The 13,198-nt window shown below is 33.7% G+C and overlaps 1 protein-coding gene across 4 annotated transcripts in view; it reads left to right on the top strand.

Moving 5' to 3' along the window:
* LOC148611246 (LIM domain transcription factor LMO4.1-like) overlaps positions 1-10,724 on the top strand; it is a 51,206-nt gene extending 40,482 nt beyond the window's left edge. Inside the window, exons 1-3 of one of the 4 annotated variants that reach the window (XM_088591573.1) lie at positions 964-1,298; positions 2,066-2,339; positions 9,341-10,724. In XM_088591573.1, the coding sequence (XP_088447699.1) occupies positions 1,289-1,298; positions 2,066-2,339; positions 9,341-9,611 (555 nt within the window). In that variant the 5' untranslated portion in view covers positions 964-1,288 and the 3' untranslated portion in view covers positions 9,612-10,724. Of the gene's footprint in view, positions 1-963; positions 1,299-2,065; positions 2,340-9,340 lie in introns of those variants that run through there. The other 3 variants (XM_088591574.1, XM_088591572.1, XM_088591576.1) reach the window with 3 other exon arrangements.
* Positions 10,725-13,198: the final 2,474 nt, after the last annotated feature.

Below are 13,198 nucleotides of genomic sequence, written 5' to 3'. Positions count from 1 at the left end.
TAACAATTATTGTACATGTTATAATAATTTTGGAAAAACGTTTCGGTTCTGCGCTTACTAGTATTAATTTGGCATTATGTATTGAAGGTTGTTGGTCACATACTATAGTTTATTGAAATGAGGATAATTTTATCAAGAAAAAGGCATTTGGGTCACTTTTAAAATTTTCATTGCTTCATCTAAGTTTCTGTGATTTTTGTCTTTCCCGGCAATTTTAAAACGTCAATTTGTTTAACTATATATCAGTTATATCTGATTTAACACCTCGTTCCTAAATACAGGCCTGTTGCTTTGTTTCTGTTCATCCCCCCCCCTTTTCAATTCCATATATCAAATTAAAGCCAAATGTATATAACCTATCGAAGGATTTCTACTATAATACAAAAGTAAATGTTTGGGCTTACTTAAATGTATTTCTTATTCCATAAAATTTAAGTATTAAGAAAACAGAAAACAATGAACTGCACGTAACTACAGTGAATAAATAGCCATCTGCCAAAAAGATTTTGAGAATGACTCTATTTGTGCCATGTTTTGAATATGCGGGTATTAATAAAGTCCGCTATCGTGCAGTCTGATCAAATTGAGGAAATTTTAATTATCTCAGGTTTGACACTAATGCGTTTTAATAATCGTTTTATTTCTGTTCCCATTATTAAAGCCGATAATTTTAATTATTTCCTCTAGTTTTATTTTGATTAAAATAATTGAATACGGTCTTCCAATAAACAGTCCAGTACTACACAAAACTAATTAATAAAAAATAGGCTTTAACAGAGTCGAGATAAACATCGCGTTTTAATCAGAACATAATTACCTATTTAAAGCAACAATCATTATTAACATTAATAATATTGACAAATATAAAATCTGTCAATATCCTGGTTGGGCGGAGCGCCATTATCTTCTGTCCATTCATACGTATGTAAGACGCGTTCCGATTGGCTGACTAAATATAAAACCAATCCACTCGTAAAGTCGATGTAATTCATAACAAAAACCACCATAAAATTATCTGCAATTCTTATTATGAACCTGTTTTGTTGAGAACGCGTGCTTTACCATAAACATTACTGTCGTTGATTTCGTTATATTTGGGAGTTGGCTATATTATTGTGTTGGTGTAAGAATTAGAACGCTGACTTTAATTCTGGGGTGTTGATAGACTCTCTAATGACTGTGGCAGGTGTGTTCCTGAAATATTAAAAAAATATTGGATTTAATGTGACACTTTCAGGGTATACACGTGTTTGACTTCCCCACAAAGTACTCCACAAGGATACACATCATGACAAACGGTTTGTATTTTAATCACTAATGCACTAACACAGATATTTCCATTCGTTATCTCCAGAGGTTTTCTAGTACACGCATACTTTGAAGTAAAATTTATTTAACTTGTAAGAAACGCCGTCTTTGAACTTCATTATTGTGAACAATTTCCGGGACTAGCAATTAATTAGTCTTTCCATTACTACATGTATGAAGGAGTATAAAATATTCATATCTTCATTGTAGTTTTTCTATTGATTAAGTCATTAATGCCCACAAACAGGAAAAGGGGTATAATTGTAAGTTACTACCAAGTACAAATGTCTGTACAACTCCACTGTTAGCGTTTTTTTTACCAGTCATTACTTGACTCTAAATGCGCTGAAACAAGGATATCCAATACGTATGGGATACCCCTGGCTAAAGTGAAAATACCATTCAACAGGGCTAGTTTTAATGTGTTTCATTTCCACTTTATCTTTCTAGTTTGTTGCTTTAAAAGTTTTTGGAATCTATCACGGGTTAGATGGAGCAAACAAAAACCTAATTATGTCATTGACAACATCGGGTGTCATCCAATAGACTCTCAACAGTATCGTACACCCTCTGTCCATGCACTATTGATCAAGGTACACGCTATAGCGCGTTCGATTCGCTGAAATCCTACAAACATGTGGTACATGTATTTGTTTCTGATTTTTCTATTCATATTGATTTCATGTTTACATTTTGCATAATTATGTAGTATTTTTTAAAGAAACACTTGTTGTAATGAGCTACATGTATGTCTCAGCAGGTACTGATGAGAGTTCCTCCATGATGAACAACGGCGTAATACAAGACATCGGTAACTTGGCAAATAGTGTCAGTGGTGATGGAACATCGTCCTACGGCAAGGCATGTGCTGGTTGTGGGGGTCGGATTCTTGACAGATTCCTGCTACATGCCATGGAGAGATACTGGCACACAGGTTGTCTGAAATGTTCGTGCTGCCAAACAAACTTAGAGCAATTGGGATCGTGCTTCACACGATCGGGAATGATACTATGTAAAAATGATTATCTAAGGTAAGGCGAATGGCTTTCCTTAAACTTTTCAGGGCATTTCCTATTTTAATGATAACTGCCAAATGAACGTATTTGTAATCTGCAGGTCATCATTGAGTAGGTATATTTTTGTGCAGTGATTAAGGCTTTCTTTGTATTTCAACCACTGGGTTCTTGGTCGTCAGCGCATGTGTTGCATCTTGTTCTGCAATTACCACGGGATTGTGTTAGTGATGGCTTTACATTTATTTTTCCTTGTAGATGGTAATAGGAAATTATGTGAATCATAGTGCTGATAATGTACACAGCTCGTGGGAAATGTTTAAACTTGTTCTCTCACGCGTGTGTTCGTTAACTTCCTTAATTAAGATATTACAGCATTCTTGTCCTTTACCATCTAAAACGTACGGCTTCATATTCGTTAAAAATCTCTAAAAGTATGCAATTGTATTCTAACCACATTTACTATCGATATCAGCGATTTGTACACGAACTTCAAACTTAAGATAAACAAAAGGGATATTTAGTAGTAGGAAACCAAAGAAACTGAAAACTACCATGCAAATTCAGTGGAGAAACAGTTGAGAGGTTTCATACACAGGGCTTATTTAACTTTCTTCGATCCAAACTTCAGTCCTGTTTTAATGGTCTCTCTATGTTTGTTGTTCTGCCCTTCTCAACTTCGTCGATCTCACTTCCCTTTCTCTGCTAATCTTGAGGCATTTCTCTAATTATTTGTCTGTCAGTGCTACAGCTACTCACCAGAGAATAAATTAGCTTTCTAATTCATTAAGCGAATGGTTATTTACGATCGACTGAGAGATAAATACACGTTTGAACCAATACAATAGGTCAATTAAGACATATTATCTGCAACAATTACAATACAAAGTAATGCCAATCTATAGTATTATACTAACTAGCTTAACTTAATGAAAAGTAAATTGGTTCCTTTCATAACAGCAATAAAAGCATTCTATGCGTTGAGAAAAGAAGAATAAATATTAAACGAGCTTATATAAATTTGTTAAAATCTGATATAGGTGTCAAAAGAGAAAAGGAGTGATTTGATTAAATCTGGTTTAGAGAAATAGGGAGATTTATGTATGTTTTAGTTATATCGATTTGTTCTGTATAAACAGTTGAATTAGATATTTGTCAAATGATTTGTGGAGAACAAAGTAGAAAAGCCACAGGTGTTCAGGACAAGGAAATGAAAGATTTGTAATATAAAGGGAAAATAATGTTAAAACAGTAGAAATTATGTTTTAACGGTATTAGGTTGGATCAGGGTGTTACGCTGTTACTGATGTAAAGTATAAGTAACTGGTGCTAGTTCCTACAGACATTGCCACTCGCATTTCTATGAAGCATTTCATCGAAGACTAGAATCTTTTCATTGACATTTCTTTAAGAATATATGTACTCTGACGCTTAACGTTTGTATATGAACTGGTACATTTTTTTATTCTCAATTCGAGGGAGGGCATATGCTGCATTTTTAGCCAGAAAGTTAAAACCATGCAAGCTTACATCGAACCATTCAGTTAACGGCTGTAACATTTGCCTAAACATAATTACATTTTAAATTGAAGCTAAATTGATTTCAGTTTGCCCCCATCTAAATTAAAATTACAAATGATATTTTTTCTCGACAGATGTCTCGTTCACAAGACCTCTAGAATGATAATGGACTCTCCAAAAGTCGGTGTAATTACGCGATAATACATAGAGAATATTGCACTTAATTATCGTGTTAGCATTTTCAGTATAAATGGCTTGATAATTAGAGGAAAAACGTGTGCTCCATTTAGGATCGATTTTAATTAATTTTCGAGATTGGATTTGTTCGTCAACAACGAGCTAAAAACTCAATCCCCAATATCAACAGAGGTTAATTTCAGCAATCAGAATCAAGGCCATATTAGTTCAATTGAAGTCCAGGATATTACGATTTAAATTAATCACTATATCCATATTTCAAAAGACCTTTCAATAAAAGGTTTTTTTTCCGAAAGATCGTGTGAAATTTTCATTTAATCTTTTCAAGTGTAAGCTCCTAAAAAGTCTGCTGAAAGTTCATCTTTTAACCAGCCGCTTGCGAAAGACTTTCACGAAACAATCATACTTATTCCTTTCCCTAGTAATTTTCTCTCTTTCAATAAAGTACTGCAATATCTTAGGGACCAATAACTTTTTAATAAAACGCAAAGCCAAATTGCGAACAGATAATTTCTAAAGAGGGAAATTAATTAATTTCGGTAGCATTTATTTTCACTAGTCTCGCTGTTGGCAAAGGATATTAAATTCTACCCTTGTACCGTATATCACTGGTTAAATCACAGATAAATAATTGATTGTGAGAATTTTGATTAATTGATTGATAAGGCCCCTTATATACCGTTCTCCAATCTGGAGGAGATAAATGAAAAACGATAGATCACGCGATGTAATATTTATATTCAATAATGATATTACGTTTATAATATGAAATATAATTGACAACAGACTGCAGATATTAAATTTAATCATCTTTAAATATCCTGGGGTCTCAAAACGGGATGGGTTTCATTGATTGTACTGTTACAGCACGGTAGTTCATACATTTCATATTGTTCCCGTACGAAGTGCCATCGTGATGTTTATATTCATTAAAAGGAGATTTTGTCAATACGCTTCAGGCATACTACAAAAACCTATCTATTTATATTATAATTTACAAAATGTACATACATGCTTACCAGGAATCTCATACAGTATATGGTTGGTTTTACAGATGAAATCCGTTGTTTAATCTATCAGAGAATCTAACAACAAATCTGGCTATATAAAGAATTTGTATTAAAGTGTTCATGTTCAAAAACATGTAAAACCAACAAATCTGGTTATACTTCGAATTAGTCTAAAAGTGGTCTTGTTCTAAACTACATAAAAAACGGTTCCACACTGTTTCGACAGTTTCTCCTTTATTTTGAATAGACTGAAAATCGTCATATCACAACACATTTGTTATTTTAATGATTCGGAAAAATAACAAATGTAAATATCTCTTAACTTTAAGCTTTTCTTGCCACGGTTTTGAATTTTATTTTCCAAAACCATCATTGATGTAATTTCTGCTACGAGTATAAACCCTAAGGCTTCGCCCTCGGAAATCTATTTCTTCTTATTCATTTCATATATCCATGATCAGTGTCTGTGGGCCATCAGAAGTAGTTTTTTTTAGCACAGAATTAATTACTTGAATACCTAGAAATCGCGATATACTGTTACAGTTTGTGAGTTTTGACATTTTTATTTGGTTTTCTGTAGGGGTCAGTAATTATAAAGTCTTAAAGTCATCGTGTTGACAATAACGGCAATGAATTTCTCACAAATATCCTGACCTTCCTTATATCATAAGAATTGTTCGGCATATGAGGTGGTGTTTGACAGCTTTAAACAAAGGTAAAACGAACGACTCATGGCAGAAGTACAAAGTAAACTAATTCTATGTAGTAAACACTGATTTTATAATGCGATTATATTTCTTTGACAAAGCAGGAATTAAATCAAATCGAATTACCATAAATCTAAAACTTAATTCATTTCCACACATTGAATTAAATTAAGAAAGTTTTAATTACATTTCCCCCACCCTTTTCGCAGAATTGTTTTACTGATATAACACCGTGTTACAGAATGTCTCAGGAATGTGCCATGTATTGTCTGTACAGTTACAAGTACAAAACTATTTGACTATGATTGTGTTATGCAAAGCTTTACTATGATACACGAACATTTTGTACCTGGGTGTATTTTTTTTACCCTAGACCCAAGGTACCATGGAATTCGCTGCTTTTATGACTATACAATAAAAGCCATTTGGCATAAAATTGCTACCGATAGAAGTATATTGTTCAGTAGTTCGAAAGTTTTTGGCTTGGATAAGGCATTCTGGGTGTTTGTTTTCTTACGGTTGAAGCTAAGGAACAGTGCTGGGCAGAATATGTCAGTCTACGAGTTTGGAGGAATATACATATAAGTGAAGCTTACGAATATTGTTGATCAGAAGTTTGCTGGAAAGTGAGGACAGCTAAGGGTCAGTGCTGATCACAAGATGTCAGTCTGGGAGTTTGCTGTAATATAAGTGTAGCTAAGGAACAATGCTGATCAGAAGATGTCAGTCTGGGAGTTTGCTGGAATATGGGTGCAGCTAAGGAACAGTGCTGATCAGAAGATGTCAGTCTGGGAGTTTGCTGGAAGATGGGTGCAGCTAAGGAACAATGCTGATCAGAAGATGTCAATCTGATAGTTTGCTGGAATATGGATGCAGCTAAGGAACAGTGCTGATCAGAAGATGTCAGTCTGGGAGTTCGCTGGAAGATGGGTGCAGCTAAGGAACAGTGCTGATCAGAAGATGTCAATCTGGTAGTTTGCTGGAATATGGGTGTAGCTAAGGAACAGTGCTGATCAGAAGATGTCAATCTGGTAGTTTGCTGGAATATGGGTGCAGCTAAGGAACAATGCTGATCAGAAGATGTCAGTCTGGTAGTTTGCTGGAATATGGGTGCAGATAAGGAACAGTGCTGATCAGAAGATGTCAGTCTGGTAGTTTGCTGGAATATGGGTGCAGCTAAGGAACAGTGCTGATCAGAAGATGTCAGTCTGGGAGTTTGCTGTAATATAAGTGTAGCTAGGGGATATTGTTGATCGGAAGATGTCAGTCTACGAATTTGCTGGAATATAAGTGTAGCTAAGGGACATTGCTGATCAGAAGACGTCAGTGAAATATGTTGCACCATCTGCTACTTGACATGCATCAGAGATATGCATGTGTCAAGGAATTATTGTGATACAAATACAACATGCATTATTACGTAAAATAACAATTACCAAACAAAACTGCACTTCCGATCTCTTGTTTCCTGGCATTGTCTGAGAGAAACTAACTGATAATGAAGAAAAAAACAATAGGGCCAAATTACCAAGTTGATTGTTTTCTGCCTGTCATGCGCACAGTTGGTTTTCATCACAGAAATATTTTCTAATTAACAAGATCATGGCGCGTAAAATTGAACATTTTTTAAGAGTAAAAAATTCCTACGCTAGTTACAAGTAAGAAGGCATTGTTTAGACGAAGAAAGTGATTCGTTCGTGGTTCAAAGAGATTTACCTCTTCACTTTGTATTAGTTTACGTCTAATTTGACAAGTAATTAGTAACTAATGATTGATTACAAACATTCGGATATTTTAGTAACAACCTAATTACTTATAATGGCAATACACTAATACACATACTTTGTATTGATTAGGATGAATTTGCTTAGTTTTCACTTTATGTTACATTGTGATATTAGAGATAAAACAGTTCACCCTTGCTGAGCTACGTTCCGCCTATTAATATTGATGTACTTGGCCTGTGGAGGCCTTTGCTCCTAGACTTTGTGGGCTACCAGTTATATCCACGCAAGAAACGTTACATTGTATATCAATATGAAGCTTCCTGCTTTTCATGTTGATAAATTATACTGCGATATAGGATGCTAAATCGATTAGATCATTGATGCATTTCCAATCTGTTCATGAACAGGTGTTCAATAAACTGCTGCAGAAAAATGCCATGATCTTTCAAGAGAGAAAAAGTCATAACAATTCTATGTATTTGATGGTTGTTTTGAAGTCTCTTTTACAATGCTGTAAAGACAGCTGTTCTCTAGATCACTTGGGTGTTTATGATGACAAAAGTAATATGCAGGCCATAAAACACATTTATGATGTTCAGAATTGATTCACATCTACAAGCATTCATGTATATAAATACTGAGATATAAATGAAAAGGCGTATTATAGTGTATCTATTAAACAGACTGGTGAACGTATTTTGTAATACGATATCAAAAGATAATTGGGTTGGGCGATGAGAAAACGTAAAAGCATATTTTTGAATAGTCACCCGCAATCCTACATTCAGATTTTAAATCTGAATTTTTGAATATGAGTGCGTTAAATCGACGAGAAATAATAATCAGACAAAAAGCTTTGAAATTAGATTTTATGAGGAGAATTTAATATCCCAACATTTTAAAATGTCGACTGTTTCATTTCCTAATTGAAACAATTTTCGTTCCATTATCAAATGAATTTTATTGTGACTAAGTTATTTCGATATTGACTTACTTGGGCCAGTAAATGAAATTAACTTTTATTAATCTCGCTGTGTATTATTCGACGGGTGATCTTGGAAATTGCTGTAATTTGTTGTTTAGTTTAATCTTCCTCTCCGAACCCATTTAAACAGATATGCCCTTTCAATACTAATTTCATTTATGAGCCATATGATTTCAACATCCAATTCTCAATAGTACTTGCGACTTGGAGCTAAATGCATTAAGTAATAAGTTAACCGCCTCACTTTACTGAGATGGCATACAGTAAAATATGAAGTGACAAGGGATACACAAATGCTATCCATTTTACTACCATGTTTGTCGACTTTGCTGAACCCGAAAAAGACCGAGTTCTACCTTCGAATGTTGAATATTTTACCTCAAACAAATAGCAAATGACTTCCTAAAATTGTTGATGAACATGGTTCATGCCTCCATGCTATTTTGTTTGTTGTGAATCGTTCATTAACGTGTTTTTTGTTTGATTATTCTTCGTTTTGTGGTTTTTATTTGTTATTCTATATCCTGTTTTTGTTTTCTTTGCTTTATTTATTGTCTTCGAGTTTCGAATATCATCTTAACCTTGGTTTCTATTAAATTTACATTTGAAACGCTCGTCTTTGGTGTAAGAATACCAACGAAAGTAAAATAATTAGTTTTGTCTTAATTCTGAGCTCGCCATTTGGAATGGAACATTGGACGGAAAATCAAATGTTCCCGTAAACAGGACAATAAATTTATTTTATTCTCCCAATTTGTTAAATGCATCAAATACATAAGAAAATAAGGAAAAATATATTTTGAACGCTTTTAAATAATTTTATCATCATAATTGTAATGATAACATATTTAAAAATATATTACTTTTACAGGATGTTCGGTTCTGGTGGATTGTGCTCGGGTTGTGGACAAACTATTCCTCCCAGTGAACTAGTTATGAGAGCTCAAGCAAACGTTTATCACGTGAACTGTTTCAAATGTGTAACATGCCACAGTCCGCTTGCTCCAGGAGACAGGTTCTGTGTGATTAACGGAGGAATATTTTGTGAACAAGACTATCCTAAGATGCTGAAAGGACACATGCAAAATGGCTCACCCAGAGGTAGTCATAAAGTGAGGGAGATGATTCCAATGTCTAATTGACCTGGAAAAAACTAAGGCACGAAACGTTCTAGTCATGTTCATCATAAGGGAAACAACTCTCTGTACATGTAACTCATGTATTGCGAGGGTCGATTTCTTTTTCTAGGCCAGACTGAATTACAGTTTTTTTCATTTTTTTGGATTTTGCAGTTCAATTGTGAAAGTGTAGCATTTTTTCGGTATTAAAGTATTGCCATATCGCTTGGCATGCAAATGCTGAAGTATCCTAAACTTTCTTGTAACTTATCGAAAATCTTCACGAAAATCAAATATTTGCCAAAATTTATTTTGTATTAATGAAATCATTTGCCCTTTCAACAAAATTAAGACTTACAACCACTCGAAAACATAACATTGCATACATAGTCATTTAGTTCGTTCTTTTTCAAACTTACAAATGTATTTCTTCCTAAAATCCAGGAGACTGAAAAAAGGCAAATTTGGTTTAGCCTACTCGTTATCTGGTAAAACATGATGGTGAAATATTGAAGCTGTTTTGCTCAGCGATAAGGAGCATACATACAAGAATGAAAAACCAATGATGTTCTGGTATAATAAACATATCCATCAACTATATTCTATCAACCTAAATATCAATTCTGACTAAAATATTTATACGTTTTATTATTGTAATATTGAATATCATGTTAATTATTGTTTCATCCCAGAACAAAAATTATCGAAGAGATTTAATAATACCGACAATTAACGTAAATTACCACTGGCTTCAGAGTGAGGCATTCGTTTAACATGGTCCTATACAGGTTCAAGGTATAGATAGTCGAAATTCATGGTTTATAGTCAAAGAAAAAGTTTGTTGTTCAAATGGAATCAGAGATTTAGTTAAGAATCGAATTACATGTTTTATCAGATGAATCGTCATTTTTTTAACTTTTCCAATTATTTACTGAAGACAATGTGCTATTTTAAACACATTCTATTGTTTTTAATGGAGACATACTCTGAGTAATACTATGTTTGATTTCTTGTTTTTGTTATACAATGTATATTGTTAATTTTGCAAGTGCTTCATATGGCATCATTTGTATATACATGAATTAATTATTGTATAATAAGGTTTTTTCAGGAAAATAAAATAATTTATGAACTATAGATTGAGTAAAATTTGATTAATGTTTACAATGGTGTATAATTTCCCTACAATCAATGCAAGCTCCATGTAGCGGCACACTTTCGTTTCCTCTCTTGCTAACCGCTGCAAACAGGCCTTTCGTTAGACAATCGTAAAATAATTCCTTTTTTCCTAACTTTGCAAGATGCTTGCATTTTCAGAGAGGGCTGACTGCAGCGTCTATAGTGAATTTCGAACGCCAGGGGCTGTTATTGAAACCTCTGTATTAACATATCAGGAGTTGATTGCAGACAGCTTAGTTAAAACTTGCGTAACTGTCCAACTAAGAATCATGCTGGGGTGATTTATGTTTTTAATATCACATGCTTGCTTTTCTGCTATAGTGTTGTAAAATGCTTCACAGTATTGAAATTAACCAAAGGTTACATACATGTATGTACATGAATTCTTTGCTCTGGTAGTGTAAAATTATATTGTTAAGGGGAAATAACTCTTACTTTTGCGAACAAAGTCTTATAGAAGTCCGCATATGAAAAAAATATTGTTAATTTAATTAATAAAATATCTGAAGCATACTTGTATCAGAGGTACGAAATCTGTTGCGTTTTTGATGAATCACAATATATTTGACTTTTGTATGATTTTTTTTTTGGTGGATAGCTCCTTTTATAGACTATTGAAAATGACACCAACACTATCCACTGAAGGATGACTGTTAACTCTGATACCCTTTGTCCAAGTATGTACCATGACAGCAGTGAATACCAGTGTCCACATTTTTACATTTATTGGCTTGTGCCACAACTTTTTTATGTATAATGCATAACAACGAAGGAGCAAGTAGAAAGTTCATTTTTATGTTTTCTCTTCAATTTTAGCACCAGGAGAGTGGAAACATAATTTCTGCACCAACATAAGCAACAACTGATAAAACAAAAACACAAATATCTAAAACAAAATATAATGTATTAAACTGTAGGGCAAATCCTGGCCCCGATCATATTTGTTGAGATCGTCATTACATTTTATCAGCCCTTTAGATCTATTAAAATAATCTGCAACTTGGATAGTAGTACATACTACGGTATCCAGTTGTATTTTTTTTTAAGATACCGCTATGTAAATAACACCCTGAGGGATTTGTTGATAACTTGTATTTTTATGTTGATAGCGGAGGTGTCACCGATACTTGAACGATAAAAATCAGAAGAATGAGCCGAGAGGATGAAACGTCTGAACAGCTAACCTCGTGGACACATAACTGTGAGAGCACAACCTCTTGACACGGCACAGACGCCTGTTTATCTCGAAAAACATATGCTTAATTATCTCCAATTTCTTATCTAGAGCTCCTGAAACGTCAAATTTTGTATATATTAAAGCGATCATATTCTGATAAAAAGAATGGCATGAACCTGATTTAAAACAGTTGTGCGTTTTGGCAATAATTGACAAGATTATCAGAAATGCATGTAAAAACTCATAGCCATTAGTTAAAAAAAACATTTTGAGTGCCCATTGAGACACGCCAAATTTCAGTATTGTGATTCATTCAAATTCTTAAGAAGTATTTGTGAAAAATGCGAAATACAATAGTTATTCACAATAAGACAGACTTCCGACAACCCGAGTTTAACCTATCAAAGGTATTTATCTGAGGGTACATGTAAGACAAACTTTTAAGCTCTCGTAAGTATAATCCGGCCAAACGTGTGAAGGTATTGCAACATGCATTAAACTGGCATACCCCATGGTGGCAGGACTTTTTAAAAAAAAAAAAAAAATGCAAATTATTCTGTGGGAGAACTTCTATTTCAATGTACACACGAAGTATAATTCACGTGATATAGTCAAATGTTTACATTTGCTATTTTAAAATTATGAATGAATAATAAATAATAAAAAAAATCTCTCCGATTTGACTATTAAAACATAATTCTTAAGAGACCTTAATGAAGCCACCCGTTACTAGGTAACAGCGTGCTCATCTAATGGTCATATAAAATGTTTATATGGAGGAGTGGTGTTTAATAGTTCTAGGTACAGGTAAATGTTCAAACCTCATAAAAAGCAGCAAATTCTCAACAAAACTGTTTGTTTTGTCATCGTAGTGATGCGAGAACCAGACGGGAAATACGAACGCAGGGCACGGTCTCACAATTTCATTTTGTTAAGGGACGTTTTTGTACAAATAAAAGACTTCCGGCGCTTGTTTAATTCGCTATTATCATTAGTATAAACTAACACATTTACTTTCATAATATTTAGAACAAACAGTGAATTATATTTAAAATAAAGATAGCCAATTTCCAGCGTTGTGTACATAGATATTAGTGCCCCATTAGTCTATTTCTATAATTCCCCTTACGACCATTACTACTACAAATAAAATAAACGCCGTTTACGGGAAATGATATAACATGTGTATTAATCATGATGGTTATTAGGTGGATTCCCAGTGAATAGCGTCTTAGTCACTAAAACTCTTTAATAT

This window comes from Perna viridis, chromosome 7 (assembly GCF_037379345.1).
Source record: "Perna viridis isolate PV_CMFRI_1.1 ecotype Kerala chromosome 7, ASM3737934v1, whole genome shotgun sequence".
NCBI classification, from domain to species: Eukaryota; Metazoa; Mollusca; class Bivalvia; order Mytilida; family Mytilidae; genus Perna; species Perna viridis.
The sequence above is the reverse complement of the archived record's forward strand: the minus strand, read 5'-3'. Positions and strand labels throughout refer to the sequence as shown.